We start from the raw sequence: 19,567 nt of genomic DNA, 5'->3' as shown, positions 1-19,567 counted from the left end.
CTGATGGTGAATGTTGAATAAAAATATTTTTATTATGTTAAGACAAAAATGCAACTTTTTAATATGTCAAAACAGGAGAAAGCTTAAGTAACAGCACATTCTAAATCATTAAAGAAAATAATACAATAATAAACTTACACATAAATTATGTGATTAATGTTATACAATCTTTGTAGAAAAGGGCTGGCAGAATTACAATTTAATAAAAAATAAAATACATCTGGATACAAGTCCAATTTTGCTTGCCATGTCCAATCATCAGGAACAACTATCAATATTTTCATTGCAGAGACAACCTTTCTTTAGAGGCTATGCCTCTGCACAAATATGCAAAACAGGCAAGCAAAATTGGACTCGTTTCCAGATTTTTTTAATTTTTTATTAAAAAGTTATACAATCTTATTTATTGCAACAACTTAAACTGTTATGGCACATTGAATTGCACAAGAGTCCCTTGCTTTTACAACTGCATTTATTCGTGGAACACTTCTTTTTGCAATGACAGCGTGTATAGCCTTGCCCTCCACTTTTTGAATTAGCTGCAGCTGCTTCTCTCAGCGATATTGCTTAAGAAGAAATCTCATGTATGGAAAGTAACTTTTCTTTACAAATTACAAACTGGTTTGTTAATAGTGTCTTTTATTCGAATATCACCAACGCCTGACCGACGACCCCTCTCATCCTCCGCCACTCTACCTGACAAACCTATCCCCGCCTCACGGGATTAAAAGAACAAAAACGCCATCTGGTGACAAAGTGGGCGGTTTCCACCAAACTGTTGCCAGGAAAAGAGGTACTGTACAACCTTGTCCTATCTCCACAAAGGATTTGGCAACAAACTGTCGCCTCTCTGTTGACATTGGCTTCTCAGGTGTTGTTTCGACCTCCACCAAAGCTTATCTGTGCTTATCGACATACACCGGCGATTGTTCGAATATATAACAATATAACCAAACATTCAGTCTTTCACCGACGTATTTTGTATATATCGACATTCACCGAAGAATATCGACATTCTCTAATTTCAGTCTTTCACAGTAACATATATAAGTTAAAATAATATTGAATAATTTTCAAAGAAAAATTTGCATCAAAACCAGTAAGTAGCATTTTAAGAAAAAAAGAAACATTTAAAATGTTAAAATCCAACCAACTTACTTTAACACTAACACAGTAAGGATGATAGCATTGCCCACACTGAGAACATGCAATAACTCGACCTTCATCACCACGTCCATAACTTCCACACATAACACACAAATCCTGAAATAATCATTATTTAATAAAAATATTTTATTTCAAAATAATTAAATAATATAAATATAAATTTTAATACACATTTTCCATTATTAAAAGATATATAACCTGAGATGTATTGTTTTTAACTAAAGAAGTTAAAAACTAAAGCTAAATTGTTCCTTAAATTATTTAATGAAAAATATTTATTTATTTATTATAGGTGTTATAACAAGTATAAAGTCAACAATTTATTATACTGAGTTAACAAAAATTTTTACAGTATGTATTCAAATTAATGTTGAAAAATTGCAATTAATCAATCCATTCTACTTCAAACCAATGAACTAATTAATTTTTTTGATCTGAATCAAGAAAAAATTAAAATATAGAAAATAAAAGTGTTCTAAATTTCACTATTAAATTATTAATGAATACTTACTTGAGATAAAACAAATTCATCAGAAGAGGAACAGAGAATCATTTTATTATCAACTGTAGGTTCATCATCTTGTTTAGAATCTTTTGTATCAAGTAGCGTGCCCTGTTAAATATAAGATATTTTTATAAAAAATGCTTACATTACCCTCTGCTATATCCCATAATATTTCTATTTTTTTAAAAAGGACATATAGCAGAAAAATATCTTAACAGACAAAAAAATTAACATACATAACAATAAGTCACTACCACAAGCATGAAGATGGCTACCATTGTGAACCTGTGTTATCTGGTTTTGATACTTTGAGTTTTATTTTGATTTTACCAACATCTTAATAATCCTGGCTTTCTCATTTTTATTTTTTCTTTATGTTCATAATATTAATTATTAGAGTTACTAATGAATTTATACCATGTGACCCCATTCATAAAATAACAATATTCAGATACATAGACAAACATGCTATGTATCTGAATATTGTTATTTTCAGGTTTTCAGTTCAGGAAAGAAATGGAAGTCTTCGCACATTAAAGGTGTGAAAACTTCCACTTTTCAGACTTCCACCCAGCTTGAAACTTTAAACACCCTGCGTATAGCCCCGATTTAGTGTCTAGCAACTTCCACCTCTTTCCTGAACTGAGGGGTTGTATTGTGGCAAGGAGGGCAAAGGTTCGAGACTAATGATGATCTTTAAAACAACATTAGGGCCCATCTAAAGTCACTGGTGGTAACATCTAAAGTCATTCTATAAAGAGGGGATGGAAAAGCTTGTCCACAGATATGACAAATGCCTCAAACTTCATGGTGATTATATGTAGAAAAGTAATCATGTTTGTACCTAACTTTTGGTAATAAATTCATTTTGTTATTAATACTTGTCTTTGTTTTGTGGACCATCAAAGATTGAAAACAAAACTGCCAATATATGTATGCATATATATATATATATATATATGCACGTATACATACATACACGTGTACGTATACATATATATATACGTATATATATGTATATATACATGTATGTATGTATGAGTGTATAGGGCTTTGGGTTGTTTAATATACTTATGACAATATTCAGTTGAAGTTTAAAATTTAAAACTTTACATGCCTAAAGATGACTAATTAGCTGAAAACATTAGCATTCTTATTCTTCCTCAACTTCACATAAGCAGTTTGTTTTGTTTAAACATCACTGTAAGGGAGTTCCACTAAAAATCCATACATGAGAAACAAATAAGCATAACTCCAAACATAACAGAGAATAATCTGTAAGTAGTGGCAGCAGATTTTATGTTTCTTAGTGAAAAGTTTACAAAAATAATTTCTGTCAAACTCACTAAGTTTTTTTTCCAAACCAAGTTTTGAGCATGGAAGTTGGCTTTAATTCCCATCAATTTTGAAAAATTTTATTTCAGACAACACCTTTGCACTTTTCTGAAACAAAAAAATTTAACCTTTCTAAAAGCCATAATTGAAGCACATCAAGTGAATTTTCTCCTTTCTTTACATAATTAATTCCCATATTTTTAATTTTCATGGTGACAATGGCTGCACAGTAACATGATGTGCCATCAAGTCAGATGCTATAATGACCATTTCAATAGTTTTTGTCAATAAATGTTTTGAATATTCAGTCAAGTATGTTTTGACATCCAGAACAAAATTGCATGCACAAAACAAAATTCTGACTTTTAATGTTGATCAATATGCAGGCATAATCATTTCTAAAACTTTTTCTGGTTCTTACATTTTATTTCTGAAAACATTATTTATTTATAGAAAGAAGTTTCTGTTGAATTTTTCATCAGAAAATAAAATTCATTGTCATAAATAATGTAACAAATTGAATTTTTTGGCAGTTTTGTGGTCATGATTTTCAGTTTTCCATTTATTACTGCAGTTAATTAGCTACTGACTTTGGAGCATAAATTTGCCAGTCAGTACAGTGACATGAGTGACCAGTATGGGTGCATCTAAATTAATTAATTAGTTAATATAATAGATCTGGAAGCAAAGAGCAGATAAAGATCCAGGTAGCATAAATGACAATAATCTACCCAGTAAGCAGGATTATGAATTCGAGAGCTGCTCCAGGCCAATCTTATCTCCCAGAATATTCTAAATTTTAATTAAAAATTGATTTATTTTCTAATTATTAAATGTATCATGTGATGGTGGCCAAACTGCCTACCTTTAGTCAAACTGCTTTATATATAATAATTAACCTTAATATTAAATTAACCTTAATATAGTCCAATAAATAATTTGGTGGTCATTTGACAATATTTCTTATAACATGCTTAAAAAGGCTATATTGTATTTTATCTAGTTAATAAATTTCTAAAATTATTGTTACCAAATAATTATCAAAAACAAAAGTATAATATTTTATCAAATATCTTACTGGAAAAGATAAAGTTCCAGGCATATTCAATATCTTAAGTTTTGGTTTTGGACCCCTCTTCCGATGAAATTCTGCAATTTTTGCTCTTCTCTTTCCGGCAAATTTACCACTACCCTAAAGAAATAACAATCTATAAATATTAATGAAATTTCACACGTTTATAGAAATTGCTAACAATAAATACATAAAATAAAATATCCTCTTTTAATATCAGTACTCTGTTCCTGAAAATCAGACATTTTGCAAGGCAATGTTAACTGGAAGCCTATTTCCAACTATTTTAAATGAGAAAAATTATAATGCATTAAAATGTCAACTCAAAATACCCCTATATATAAATAATAACTAACATCTAAGGCTAAAAACATTGCTTCCTGATCACCAAATAATCAATAATGGTGCTAATAAACAGGTGTTTTATAAGCAGTAATATATACAGTTGACATGCCATATCATAAATGTTATTATAGGACATTGCATATAATATACAGTCAAATCCCTCTATAGTGATATTTAGTGAAACAACAAAAAATATTGTTATAGAAAGATTTATTGTTACAGTGAAAACTTTTTTAAAATATCCCCTTCCTCATCTAACTTCAGTGGACTATAAATAGATTGTCTAACAACAGTGTTAAAACAAAAAACATGTAGTATTATTAGTCCCCTCTAATACAAAATTTGAGTGATTTTATTGCATATTATTGTTACAATATGTAATAAATATCAAAATCCAAACTCAGTCAAAACCTGAATCTTCCTAGGCAAAAATAAAATAAGTACAACTAAACTAATTCTAAAATATAATTATTTTATTACATGTAAATTTGCAACACTAAGACACTCCTGTGCACTTTCTAATTGATTTTTGTTATGTTAGGCAAGTTTAATATTACAAAATTCCTCCAGAAAATATATAAAGAGGTTTTACTGTTGCAAATTACACTAATTCTAAAATTAACAGAGGCTTTATTACAATTACTTTTACATAGCAAGATCAGGTTCTGGGAAATTTCAATTTCAACATACAGGTTTACTATAAATTTAATTTATAATTTCTTGAAAAACTATAAATCATAGATTCAAGCCGTAAGTGTCAATAAAGAACTAAACTGTTCTAGAAATAGTTAAAACTGGTTTCTCTTATTATTCAGTGTTATCAAAAGATTTTGCTCAAAAATCTAATATTTCAGTTAAACAGCCCAAAAACCACGATAAAGGTTAAATATCCTTTATTCAAAATGCTTAAAATCACAAATGTTTCAGAATTTGGAATATTTCTACACTTTCATCTCATTGGAGTCAATCTACATTAGTCTGATTTTACTAATTTTCATATGTCACTTTATTTAAGAATTGTCATCAATTTTCCATAAAACAAAAAAATTTTAAACTTATATGCGAATAATTTTTTAAAATTACCTACTGTAGAAGTGTGAAAATATTTTTAAAAGATATTTACATAAACATATTAAAATAACTTTTAAATGTATTCACACAGAGGTGTTAATTTATCTGTTCAAAAGAATGTTTTTATTTAAACTTTGAATGTATTTTCATAAGCATGTTAAAAAATAAGATCAAACTATAATCCAGAAATATGAAAAAGTCAAAACTTGTGTATATGTGTGTATATATATGTATATGTTACTGTGAAAGAATATAATTCGAGAATGTCAATATTCTCCGGTGAATGTCGACACATACAATATATGTTGGTGAAAGACCGAATATTTGGTTATATTATTATACATTTGAACAATCACAGGTGTATGTCGACAAGCACAGATAAGCTTTGGTGGAGGTCGAAACGACACCCGAGAAGCCTATGTCGACAGGGAGGCAACAATATACTGCTAAATTCTACGCCGTTTCCTTCTGCTGAAATTGATGATATCATATCAATACAAGTCCCTAATGTCGACCGAGGCTGTACAGATGCCTGAAATGTGTTGGTGGTTGCTGTTGGAATAGAAGACTCCGACTTTTATAAATTAGCAAACAAAAATGTTACCCTCAAGCAGCTTTACACCCATAATCAGTTCGTAATTTGTAAAGAAAAATTACTTTCCATAGATCAGATTTTTCTCAAGAAATGTCGCTGAGAGAAGTAGCTGTAGCTAATTCGAAAAGTGGAGGGCAAGGCTATACATGCTGCCATTGCAAAAAGAAGTGTTCCACGAATAAATGCAGTTGTAAAAGCAAGGGACAAGAGTCCCTTGCTTTTAACCATTGCAAAGAGAAGTGTTCCACGAATAAATGCAGTTGTAAAAGCAAGGGACTCTTGTGAAATTCAAAGTGCCATAACAGTTTAAGTTGTTCCAATAAATAAGATTATATAATGTTAATCACATAATTTATGTGTAAGTTTATTATTGTATTATTTTCTTTAATAAATTTTAAATGTACTGTTTGTTTTAGGTTTAACAGTTTATTTACATGTGCTGATACTTAAGCTTTCTCCTGTTTTGACATATTAAAAAGTTGCATTTTTGTCTTAACATAATAAAGATAGTTTTATTCAACATTCACCATCAGTGAACGCTGAATGTCGACATTTGCCGGTGTAAGTGAAAAATAATGATATTTAGCAAATATTTCGTACATACACTAAACAACTGTGTGAATGCTGACATTCACCGGAGAATGTTTACATTCGCCAGATATTGGTCATTCACAGTAACATATATATATCATAGAGTTTATCAGCTGGCAACCAGAAAAATCATCTGAACAGAGCACATGGCAAAAAAAAGAGCCTGGGACAAACACTGAAACATTCCCAATATGTTGTGGAATTTTCTATTTGTGACATATGCTGGCACTCAAAAATTTTCAGATTTTGGAAGTTTTGGTTTTGGAATTTCCAATAGATTCTCAACCTATAATCAATTTTAAACAAAAAATTTACATGTTAAAGTAAAAAAACACACTAAATATGGCAACCCTAGTCTTGTCTCTATTGATGTTTATTCACTGAGAGTAACATTCGTGGTAATAAAAAAGTATTGCATTTTGATTCCAAATATGAGCAATAAATTAAAATTAATTAAAATTTAATTTACTTAAAAAAAATAAAATTTATTTAAAAATTTAAATCTTAATTTATCATTACCATTGTAGAGAAAAAAAAAACTGCATTTTATGAGTATAGTAAAAAAAAAATGTATTGCTAAACAGAGATTTATCAAAATAGAGGATATCACGCAATCAAAAAAAGTTTTGTTAAACTAATATGAATTGCATAGGAAAATATATTTATTATCATTATGGTAAAAGAATAAACATTATGAAAAACACTAAATGCTCCTATTGTGATTTGGATGTCAAGAATATTAAAAATCATTTATTTCTTGTGAACCTTTAGAATATCTAATGAAATCTTTATTGGAATACAAATTTAACTTTTATTGTAACATTGTCATTACAGAAATTGCTTTTAGCCCTAAGTATAATTAAATTAATTAAAATATTTGATATTTGTGCATGAGTTTTTTGTTAATTTTATCTATTTTAACTTTTAATAGATGAAGGCCCATGCACAAATATCAATTGGGATCTAGGCAAATTATTCTTTAAGTGTAACATTGTCATNAGAGAAACAATTTATTTTTAATATTTCCGTTTGAATTCACTTTAACAAATGTACATGTGAATTACAATGATAATGTTACTAAATTTAAAAAGAAATAGTTGTATAATTACTGAAACTAATATTTAAAATTAAATAAAATATATTTCAGTCTAAAGTTAAGATGAATTTAACTGTATATTTCAGCAACAAGAATATTTAAGTATCACAGTATTTTATTCAAAAAATTAGTTATTCAATATATAAATATGATTTATTAAAAAAATTGATTAGAAATTAAATATTTATTCAAAACATCTAGTTGAACTTTATTACACATTTCACAAAAAATTAGTATTTGATGGTAAATATTCTTTGTCATTTCCTTACATAAATGAAGAATAACAAATCAACATTAAACTGAAACATATTTCAATAATTGTCAGTAGATAAATATTACTAATAAATCAAAACCAAATTTTATAAAGCATTTACTTAAACTTATACACTAATATAATAAAACTTAATAAATTATATATTGTTATTTTAAAATTTATAAGAGTAAAGACAATTTCATATAAAAATGTCTGTTCTAAAATAAGAAAATTAAAACTTTAACATTTTTAGAAGTTAATTTCGTCTTCAGAAGATTTAATTCACAAGAAACAGAACAACATTTTTAAAAAAAATGTGAGGTGTATAAATATTCTAAGATCAAATTTTAAATTTTAATAAGTTTATATTTGTTATAAATTTTTAGACAATCACATTATAACATATGAATGCAAAAGATTACACAAATTTACTCAAAAGCAGCACAAATTACTTCTTTAATTCTATATAGTCAAAAAAATAATTTCAAAATAATATTCCAAAAAATTACCCTGTTTTGTACAAAAAACTAAAATAAACAGAATAAACAACCTTTAATCCAGCAATAATTATGAATACAAAACATATTTTTGGCTGTATTTGTTGGTAATTTTTGGTTTCATAACATCTCGATTGCTGATAAGCATAGAACAAATAACAAAATGAGCAATTATAAAGTATTACTTTACATGTATAAATTAAATTATCAACTAGAGTTAATTAACAGAAGAATAAGACTTAGCTAATAAATATAAAAAATAAATTAATAAGTAGTAAAACTAAATAGCTAAAAATGTAATTACTATCTTGAATGTACCAGTACACACTAACTATACAACAAACTTTCATATATTAGATGAGCATTTTGTTCATAATAATTATTTTGTTCTAGTCATCTAGTTCTAATATTCTGCAATGTTAAAACATAAAAATGCTAGCAAAATGTATAAAGTAAACATCAAGTTATTTGTTTAATATTAATTGATATTCATTAATTGGTTAATGTAATTAATTCAATAAAAAAACTTAACAAGAAATTATTTATTGTGACATTGTCACAATGCTGAGGTGCAATTTTTTATTATATTTTAAATTTATTTTATTTAAACTATATGCTCTCCACCTCAAATTAGTAATAACTTCACCTGCACATCATACTTTTCCATTAACAATAGAGTTGTACCAGTCATCTAGCCAACATCTTTCAGAAAAAATTTTTATTTAAAATAACACGACTTCAGGTTTGCATTGGATATTCGTATTAGTTAATCAAAACCTTCTTCCCTTAAGCTTTCCATATCCAACCTCAACTTTCATCTATCTAACTCTGTTCTTGAGATTTAAAAAAAAAACAGACAACAAGAGATGTCAGTGGGAATTTATAGATCTACAATTTTCTTGAATTGTAGCCAAATAATAAATATAAATAATAAGTCAGCCACTTCAAAAATAAAAATATTGAATAATGTGCCTTTTTATATGTATGTGTATTTGTGTTTAAATGTGTTTGTTTGTGTGTATATGTTACTGTGAAAGACCAATATCTGGCAAATGTCAAGATTCTCCAGTGAATGTCAGCATTCACACAGTCGTTTTGCATATGTACGAAATATTTGCTAAATATCACTATTTCTCACTTACACTGACAAATGTCGACATTCAGCATGCACTGATAGTGAATGTTAAATATAAATATTTTTATTACGTTAAGACAAAAATGCAACTTTTTAATATGTAAAAATAGGAGAAAGCTTGAGTAACAGCACATGTAAATAAACTGTTGAACCTAAAATGAACAGTGCATTCTTAATCAGAAAAGAAAAATAATACACAGTAGTAAACTTACACATATATTATGTGATTAACGTTATACAATCTTATTTATTGCAATAACTTAAACTGTTGTTACACTTTGAATTTCACAAGAGTCCCTTGCTTTTACAACTGCATTTATTTGTAAAACACTTCTTTTTGCAATGACGGCATGTATAGCCTTGCCCTCCACTTTTCGAATTATCTGCAGCTGCTTCTCTCAGCGACATTTCTTGAGAAGAAATCTCATCTATTGAAAGTAACTTTTCTTTATAAATTACAAACTGATTCCAGGTATAAAGCTGCTTGAGGGTACCTTTTTTGTTTGCTAATTTATAAAAGTCGAAGTCTTCTATTCCAACAACAACAACCATCAACATATTTTGGGCATCTGTACGGCCATGGTTGACATCAGGGACTTGTATTTGTACAGTATCACCAATTTGAGCAGGAGGAAATTTTCATTTTTAGGTTTGTAACATTTTTGTTGCTTGTTGTAGAATATTCTCTTTCGCGGCCCCTCTTTTTATAGAAATAAATTCATGTTGTTTGGTCAGGGCTTGACATGAAGACGTGGTGGGTTGCAGCTCCTCTTCAATATTTTCCTTTGGAATATGGTATTCGTTATGGCCACTGCTCAAATTTCTTTCAAAAGTATTAACAATTTCTTCGAGCTGTTCTTCGGTTTCAATATTTGAAATTTGTTCGCCAGGCAAAGATGAAGATGCTATGACTCTTTTTGGTTTAACACCATACATGGCTTCATAAGGACTTTGGCATATTCCTCCGTGATATGTAGTGTTCTTGGCAAATTGTACAAAGGGCAAACCGTCTGACCATTTATTTGTATCGTTATCGTTTATCCATGCAGTTAACATATTCTGTATATCCTGATTGACCCTTTCAACTGAGCCTTGTGTTTGATTATGACGAGGCTTTCCATGAACTATCTTAACATCTTTCCACATGGCGCATAGTTCGGATATGACTTTATTGCAGAATTCCCTACCATTATCTGAATGCAATATAGCTGGGGCACCAAATGTTAAAAATATTTGAAGGTGATATGCTACTTCTTTAGCTGTCTTAGTTTTCAAAGGTAGTAACTGGACAAATTTCGTTAAATGATCTTGATACACCATTATGAACTTTTCGCCATCCTTGTGTGACTACAGGTCTATCAGATCAACTTGATATCTTGAGTTTAACTCCGAACTGACCATTGGTTTCACAACAACACCTTTTTTAGGTGCAGTATGTTTCATTTGACATTGTTTACATAAATTTAAATACAACATTACAACTTCATATCTAATATTTTTGTATTTAAGTTGCAATTCTTTAAGCATATGCGTTCTTCCTCCATGGCCTGTTCTGCTGTGAGTTTCAGATAGTATACTGAACAATTTATCATTGGTAACATAATACTGTATATTCGTTTCTCCTGGTTTTAATGGTACAATTAATTTCTCTTCATCATTAATTTTTAAAACATCAAAACGTTTTAATTGTTTGTAATCCAAAGGTGTGCTGCACTTAGTTTTAGCAGAAATCACTTTAGAAAGTACTTTAGAGTACTTTTCTTGAGAAAAATAAAAACAATTGTCTTCTCATTTACTTGCAATTAATTCACGTAACTTTTCAAAACAAGGAAAAAACTTATTGGCTCACTGCAGTATCCATTCAATATAAATTAGGGTATCGGATAAAAAAAAATAAAATTTAAGAAAACGTTGCACGCACTACCAAACCTCACATAAGACTGACAAACAGCAATATTCCAGAGTATAACAAATAGATACCATGTAATTTCAATCGTGGCAGAACAAAGAATTTGGTGACAGACTGTCTCCTTTCTGTCGACATCAGCTTCTCTAGTGTCATTTCGACTGCCACTAAAGCTTATCTGTACTTGTCGACATACACCAGCGATTGTTCGAATGTATAATAATATAACCAAATATTCGATCTTTCACCGTTGTATTTTGTATGTGTCGACATTCACCAGAGAATATTGACGTTCTCTAATTTCGGTCTTTCACAGTAACATATACACACGCATAAAGTTCTTATAATTATGCATAAATTAATAACATGCAAAAGCAATCTATTTAACATATTCAGTATTTCAATAAATAGTGTGTGAAAATATTCCTGAATTAATTTAAATACTAAAAAATTATCATAAGAAATCAGTTGAAACATATACGATTATCTATTGCAAATAATTCTTTTCACCATATTTAGTAAACTAAAGCATGTTAGTATATTGTATTTAAGAATAAAATCATTTTACATTGTGTAAAATCTTTAGAAAGATATCAATGTTATAAAATTAAATTTTAAAAATTTGGACTGGACTATTTATAATTTATCTGCTCAGGAAATGCAGTATGGAATTAATATTACTATTATTATTATATTCACTAAATAAAATGAATACACTTAAGCATATTCATTTTACTTAGTTAAACGTAGGCATGAAGTGTAATTCATCTTCTTATATTCACTAAGTATGAATAAAAAAAATACAAGGAAGAAAAGAGGAAAGATGCAGTGAAGTGAATTCTAAAAAAATGTAAATAATATTATGATATATGTGTTTTGAACTAAAATACATATACCAGAGTTTCTTAAAATTTCTTTCTGAATTTCAAAGGAAACCTACATGTAAATTAAACAAAACATATATTTAGCATTTGACATAAATTAGCTCAACAAGAACTGTTATAACAAAAATTATTAAAAGTATTGTAATCAAATTACATTTGAAAAAATGCTGATGAAAAATATTTAGCATAACATATCTAATCTTTTAACTTCTGAAGCAAAATTAAAGTAATTTAGCACTCAAATACTATAAGTTAAAAATATATGGAGTGAATCAAAGATAATTATTTAAATCTCATATCTATAAATGTATTCATGCATCTATAGAAATTAGAATATTTTCTTCAAAATGAATATTTCCAAGAAAAGAACTAACTGCATACATAAATTGATATTTACCAATAAATCTTTATATATTTTTAAAATCACATATGTTTGTGTCCACTCTCCACTAGCACATACAGATTGGAGCACTAGAGGATGTTTGGTTCACAAAACATATGTTTTTGTTTTTCCAATATTGTGAGCTGAACAGATGTAACAGATCATGTGGCAAGAAAAGAAAGCTTGAGTGTGAGGATAAGGAAAAACAATTGGACTCTGTGCCAAACAGAATAAAGCCATATCTTTATAATCTGTGTTAAGTGTCATTTGTATAAGAAGTCATGTGTGTTTCCTACTTTTGCAACATCAGTATTGTTACTATATTTTATACCTAATTTACACAAACCATTGAATATTCAAATTTTTATATTAATCAATACAGATGTGCATAGTTCATATGAAAATTAGGTTAACGACATAAAAATAAAAACAGGAATAGTATATTAAATCAGTCGCAATATATCTATATACAAACAACAATAAATTTTGTTCAACAATAAAATGATAAATGTAAAATATGACAGGAAATATCATATAGCATAAACAAGCAAAATATTTGATAAACAATGAAAATAAATGACAAAATATTACAATAATACAGGTATACCTCACCTTACATCGGTAATTGGTTCCAGGAAAAGTGACTTAAATTGAAAAACAACATAAGTCTAATTTGCTTGTCACTAGGCTAAATCACAAATAACCATTCCCAGTTCTGTATTTTATGTATAAATGCATTTTTAATAATATATTGTTAATAAGAATCTATTTTCAGCTTAAAAACAAATAAATTTTAGTTTTTAATATAGTACAGGAAAAAAAAAATCTAAATTTACGAATACAAGTATGGTACATACATACTTGTAAATATACATATTTACAATTTGGCGATGATTACAGTACATCACGGACTCTTTATTTGTGAGTGTGGTTTCCTCTAAGACATTATAAAATAAGATGATTTTGTATAAGGTTTAAGGTTAAATAACAAATACAGTTATTAAAATTATTTGGCGATAGTAAAAAATAAACTAATTTTTGTTAAATTTACCAATATCGAGTAGCGCTGACAACAATGCCAAACAGTAGATATTGGAACTACCCTGGAAAATGCCAATATTGAGCTCTTAAAGATCATTAAATAAGACAACACAGAGTCACAGATGTTTTCATATTTCGTTCTCTAAGATTTATAATGATTATATTAACATTTACTGTAAATGTATTTTAATATGATTTTATGTGCTTTTAACACTTTTCTAGTGATATTATGATTTCAATATTTGTGGCGGACAGACCTAAAGTCGAATAAAATGACTTAAACTTGATTTTTATTTTTCCATATATTTTTTTGACAAACGATGTATAATAGAGAATAATGTAACTCAAGGTATACCTGTACATCCAAACTATAAATATTCAAAAACTGATAAAACAAAATAATGGTATTGAACAATTCAATAAGAAAATATAAAGACAAATTGAGAAAGTATAAATATAAATTGTAAAAAGAAAATATAAGTTGTAGTTTGAAGATATTATAGAATTTTCTTTTCTGTAGATTTTTGTTTAAAGACATTATAATCCATTTTGTATTTTAAATTTATGTTTCATCATAAAACTTTAAAATCTGATATGTTCAAATTTAAATATAATAAAATAAAAGTAATTATGGGTATATTAATTTTTATTTTATTATTTATTAACAATAATTATATTAGTTTTTACTTTAGATTTATTTTATAATAAAACTTAAACTTTTTTCTTCAGTTTTGCCTTTCTTTTATCTCTAAGCTTATTCTATATTGTTACTGAGTGTTTTTAAATTTATTATTATTATTCTATCAATATATAATAATGTGCATTTTATTAAAAGAATATAACTAAATTTAAAATGTCACAATATCATATAAGTATTTAAAAATGATGTTCCATTTCTTTAAAAATAATATTCTAAAGATGGAATACAGCTTATTAAAAGAATATAAAAAAATTGATTAATTTCTTAAAAGCAAAGCCTCCTATAATTACTTTAATTAAATAAAATTAAACAAAATAATAAAATCATATTCCTTAACCTTTCAATTTTGTATTCTAAACATTAGATCAAGTTCTTATCTAATGTAAAACTTTTTCAAATTAATTTCTATTTGTTTAAACAAATACTTCAGATAATTATTTCAAAATTAACGATACAAAAAAGCTTTTCTTTTTACCAGAACGTTGCAAGTTATCTGCTAATTGAGCTTTTGTAAGATCTTGAGATGTACTTTGAGAAATACTAATTCCTATAGGAAACGCATTATTCTGAGTTGTCACTGGACATAAATCTTGGCGTTGTTCTGAAAATTGAATTAAAGACTATTAAGTGACAATTGCATGTATTTTATTTTAAAATTATACTAAATTATATAAACAAAAAGTTAAATATTTATGAATTTTTTTCATAACTTTTGCAAAATAAAATGAGATTGCATATTATAAAAAATATTTTCATAATTAAAAATTTAGATATATGTTTTAACTGAAACACACATACCAAAAATGAATAAGATAATATTAATTTTCATGAGTTATTTTTAAGTTAGAAGATAAATTAATTACACATTACCAATTCATAAATATTTTAATAATTAAAATTATTAATTAATTAAGAATTTAGATACATCTAAAAGATAAGCTGATAAATGTTGTCTTCCTGTATATTAAATTACATACTAACTTAATTAAATTCTCATTGAAAAACCAATAAAAAAATTTCAGTAATATGTATAAATATAAACAATAAATTAGTAAATATAAAATAGGAATGGATTTTTACAAAAGACATCTGAATAATTATAATATATTACTTATAATATAGTATCTACAGTAGTATTTAAGTGCTACAAATAGTTCAGAATGTGCAAATAAATTTTTGTTTTGAGCTTTTATAAATATATATTTTTTGCCAAATTATTTAATTCTATAGCTTGCTAAATTAATTTTGTTTGAAGTTGAACTGAAAATTCAAATCTTAGTCCACTTATTGTAATCATTGTGACTCACCTGTATGATGACGACATCTACAGGTGATGGATGACATTAATTAAGGGTTTGTGTGCACTAAGTAACTAGGTTGTAATTGATGACTCTGCATGCTCTTTATTGAGGGCATGCCCTCAATTGAGAGCATGCAGAGTCATACTTGGCTGCTGTGACCACTTGGTTGCAGCGGCAATCAAAAACTGCAGTGTTTCACAGCTGATCAACTGGTAGTCATGACCATCAAAATTCCCATAATTCAGTACAAAATACTGCATTGTTAAGATGTCAAGAGCAGCAATAGTTTGCTTGATTTGTTTTGATTTTCAGAGTTGTGTGAGTGTTTTTACAGTGTTCAATAAGTGTAAAAACTTTGATCTAAGCTTAAAATTGAAGAGATCAACTGTATGGAAAATGACCGTTGAAAGCTATAGCAATAAAGATGTGAAAAAGAAAAGCTGGAAAAAAATTTGTGGACCATTTTAGCAGAAAACTTTCTGATGAAAAAAATAATAAATGCAAAATAAATATTATTTCTTCTATTTATAAATAATTTACTTATTAATATTTTAAACAGTATATTTCCAACAAAAAACAAACAATCTAGATGTATTGGGTTGAACCAAAAGTTTGTTTGGTTTTTAGAAAGAAATAAAATATACTATTTTGAAATAAATAAAAGCCTTTAATCCACAATGCTTTGTAAAACAAAAAATCTTTAAAAATTATTGAATCACTTTCCTACCCATATATAGTAATCATCATCAAACTTGTAATCATCATCATACAGTGTTAATAAAACAGCTGAAAAAAATATTTGTAGATGTAGTTCACTAAACCTGAATGACTTTGTTTGATGACTGATATGCTTTTCAAACTATATCAATGTCACTGATAAAGTTTAAAAAGTTTGCATGGTTTCTTAAACCTTCAGCTATCCCAAACCATTTTTCTTTCAATCATTCCTGCATAACAAGATCCTTTAATTCTTGCTAATTGCTGAGTAGACTTGTTCTGCTATTTTTCTTATGGTAGTTCCAATTTATAGTATAGACATAGTGAGAATCAGCAAAAGAGCAGCCTGTTGCAAGATATTTGCAATTAAAACAACATTATTAAATGTTTGTATCAGGACAAATATTTTTCTAAAGAAATGAAGAGAGTAGCTACACCAGGAAACTAATAATTACGAAAAAATTCAAGTCTGGTGCATCTACTGATCACAAAACTTTATATATTTACACCAACCAACCAGTTGGCATTTCTAAATAAGTGTTCCTATGCTGTCACCACTACAAAATCTAAAGCACAACAGATTGCAGAATCCATCATTCAAAAAGGGTAAAATATACCATATGATAAACAAGAAAAGATAACAAACAGGAAGATAGAAAATAAGAAAAAACTAAATCAAGATGAAGAATTAATTGCCATCTTATGGTCTTCATTACAGAACAAAGATGAAAGAGAGAGTTGAGTAAGATAAAAATAAATTATTATTGTCTCTATTTTCTTCCCTAAAATTTTCCAAAAGCATGAAATAATTCAATTTAAATGGAATTATTGATGCTAATTCAAAGAAATTCTAGATTTGTATCACACCATAAACCTCTCTAAGAAAATACAAACCAGCCACCACAAAGTCTGATGCTACATTTCAATTATGATTTGTTTCAGTCATTCACTGCATCATTATCACTTCCTCTTCATTCATACTACTATTTGAAGCAATTAACAGATGTTTCAAAACTTTCTTCTCAAACACTATCATTTACAACTAAATGCAATACACAGAAAACACATAATAACCACTAAAATCCAGCAAAAATTTACTTTATTAGAAGAAAACAAATGTTTTTGACAATTTTAAAATGTCATCATCAGGTTCACACGAGATAGCATATAAATTGGAAGAGAAAAGACAGTTTGAAAAACTTTCATCTCAATTATACAAGAATGTAAGCTCTAGTAAGATTGAACAATGGCCAGGATGTTGTCTCTCAGTACAAATCAAACAATTCAGCTGATACTTATCGTTCTGAATTATTAGAACTTTTTAAATTAATTTTATATTTTTTCTACTCACATTATTTCTTTTTTTTTTAAATGTTTTTTCACTTGAGTGAAATAGTTTTAATTTTTAAAATTTATATTTTTTTATGCTTTATAACAACAAAATAAAAACGTACGATTAAAAAGACTCATTATATTATTTCATATACTTCAAAGTCATCTACAGTTCTGCTTGTAAGTGATACTCTTTCTCATTTGTATCACAACCTTTTAAAAAGTTGCTTACAATAATAGCTTCTTAATAATAGCTTATCAAAAAACCTTATACTCATTTGTGTATAGTTAAAAAACTTCTATTCTGCTGCCTCAAACCTTCATAAAAATCCTATTTAAAGAAAAACACAGCTAGTTTGCAATAAAGAAATGCCCTCACTATCGTTTTTTTCAGTTTTTCCCCAATTTACATTTTTGTAACAAATACCACAAAGCTTCCACTTGCTCTGCATTCATATTTAGATTGAGGAAAGCTAAATTCTTTGCTTCATTTGACTGGCCATAAGGACAGTCATTGTGCTGATTGTGAAAGTCTTAGGCTGCTGAAACCTGGCCATCTAGCCTGGCATGCACACTATCTGGCATGCACTGGCATGCATGTAAATAAGTGTTAGCCAAGTAAATAAGATAATTACTTAAAATTCTGCTTTTATTGAATTTAAAATAATCAAACCACCTTACTATTTCCAGCAACGTATTTAATAAATTTAAAAACGTTTTCGACTATATTTAATAGTCTTCATCAGTTAAGAACTTTAAAACGGAAAACGAACGTAAAATAGAATGTAAGCTATACAACGGTTTAAAAAATTAAAATTAATTACGTAAAACGTAAATAAAACATAAAAATAAATAAATATTAAGAAATTAATCGTGGTAACGAATGAAATTAAATTAAAATAAATTAAAAAATAAAAATTAATCGTCATGGTAAAAAGATTTCCATGCGCAGGATAGACTTTCTGCGTCTCTATGGTTGATGCATCCTTTGTTGATATGCGCCTTGTAAATTTCAAGTTTTTCAATATGTTTAAGGACTTGTTTGTTGGTGGCTGTCCTAATTATAGATGCTTTGTCCCAATGTACATTAATATCTTGATGTTTAGCAAAGGCTGCAAGGACGGTGCTGTCCACGTTTTTAGTAATAGAATATTTATGTTCTTTAATCCTCTGTTTTAAAAGTCTCATGGTGGCACCAACGTAAACTAGCTCTGAATTAAAACGGCGATCACTTAATGGAATAGAATAAACTCCTGTAGTATTGTAACTGTTTCCTTTCTTCTTGTCATTTCGTAAAATTCTATAAATCGTCGGATTACGACGATAGGTAACTCTTAAATTATTCTTTTGAGATACTTTTTTAATCATCGATTGAAGGAAAGGAATATAGTTGAGAACTACTCTTCGTCCTTGATTCTTAGTTGTAGGTTGCATATTTGTTTGATTACAAAATTTATCAATAAGAGCATTAATTTCACTTATACGATATCCCTGTTGTACAGCTATTGTACGTATGTTATTTAATTCTCTGTGTGTGTCAACCATACTCGTACAATGGGTATAGGCCCGCTTTATCCATGATCGAAAGGCTGCATTCTTAAAATTATGAGGATCAAAGGAATTCTTCGGTATAATAATAGGA

At 27.8% G+C, this 19,567-nt stretch overlaps 3 protein-coding genes across 5 annotated transcripts in view; all 3 read right to left on the bottom strand.

Moving 5' to 3' along the window:
* The window catches only part of LOC111631267 (histone-lysine N-methyltransferase 2C-like), a 42,198-nt gene extending 32,980 nt beyond the window's left edge, over positions 1-9,218 (bottom strand). Inside the window, exons 1-4 of the mRNA XM_023375484.1 lie at positions 9,174-9,218; positions 4,086-4,199; positions 1,679-1,780; positions 1,155-1,263 (exon numbers count right to left, since the gene is read on the bottom strand). Coding sequence (XP_023231252.1) covers positions 1,155-1,263; positions 1,679-1,780; positions 4,086-4,199; positions 9,174-9,218 — 370 coding nt within the window. The remainder of the gene's footprint in view (positions 1-1,154; positions 1,264-1,678; positions 1,781-4,085; positions 4,200-9,173) is intronic.
* Positions 9,219-10,307: 1,089 nt separating this feature from the next.
* Positions 10,308-10,982, bottom strand: LOC111631266 (KRAB-A domain-containing protein 2-like). Its single transcript, XM_023375483.1, has one exon. It carries the CDS (start codon positions 10,980-10,982, stop codon positions 10,308-10,310), a length of 675 nt encoding a protein of 224 aa, XP_023231251.1.
* Positions 10,983-14,994: 4,012 nt separating this feature from the next.
* The window catches only part of LOC111631251 (histone-lysine N-methyltransferase 2C-like), an 18,154-nt gene continuing 13,581 nt past the window's right edge, over positions 14,995-19,567 (bottom strand). For all 3 annotated transcript variants that reach the window (XM_023375470.1, XM_023375469.1, XM_023375471.1), the window contains exon 4: positions 14,995-15,176. In XM_023375470.1, coding sequence (XP_023231238.1) covers positions 15,010-15,176 — 167 coding nt within the window. In that variant the 3' untranslated portion in view covers positions 14,995-15,009. The remainder of the gene's footprint in view (positions 15,177-19,567) is intronic.

This window comes from Centruroides sculpturatus, unplaced genomic scaffold (genome assembly GCF_000671375.1).
Source record: "Centruroides sculpturatus isolate CEXI.00-Female unplaced genomic scaffold, Cexi_2.0 scaffold50, whole genome shotgun sequence".
Taxonomy (NCBI): domain Eukaryota; kingdom Metazoa; phylum Arthropoda; class Arachnida; order Scorpiones; family Buthidae; genus Centruroides; species Centruroides sculpturatus.
The sequence above is the reverse complement of the archived record's forward strand: the minus strand, read 5'-3'. Positions and strand labels throughout refer to the sequence as shown.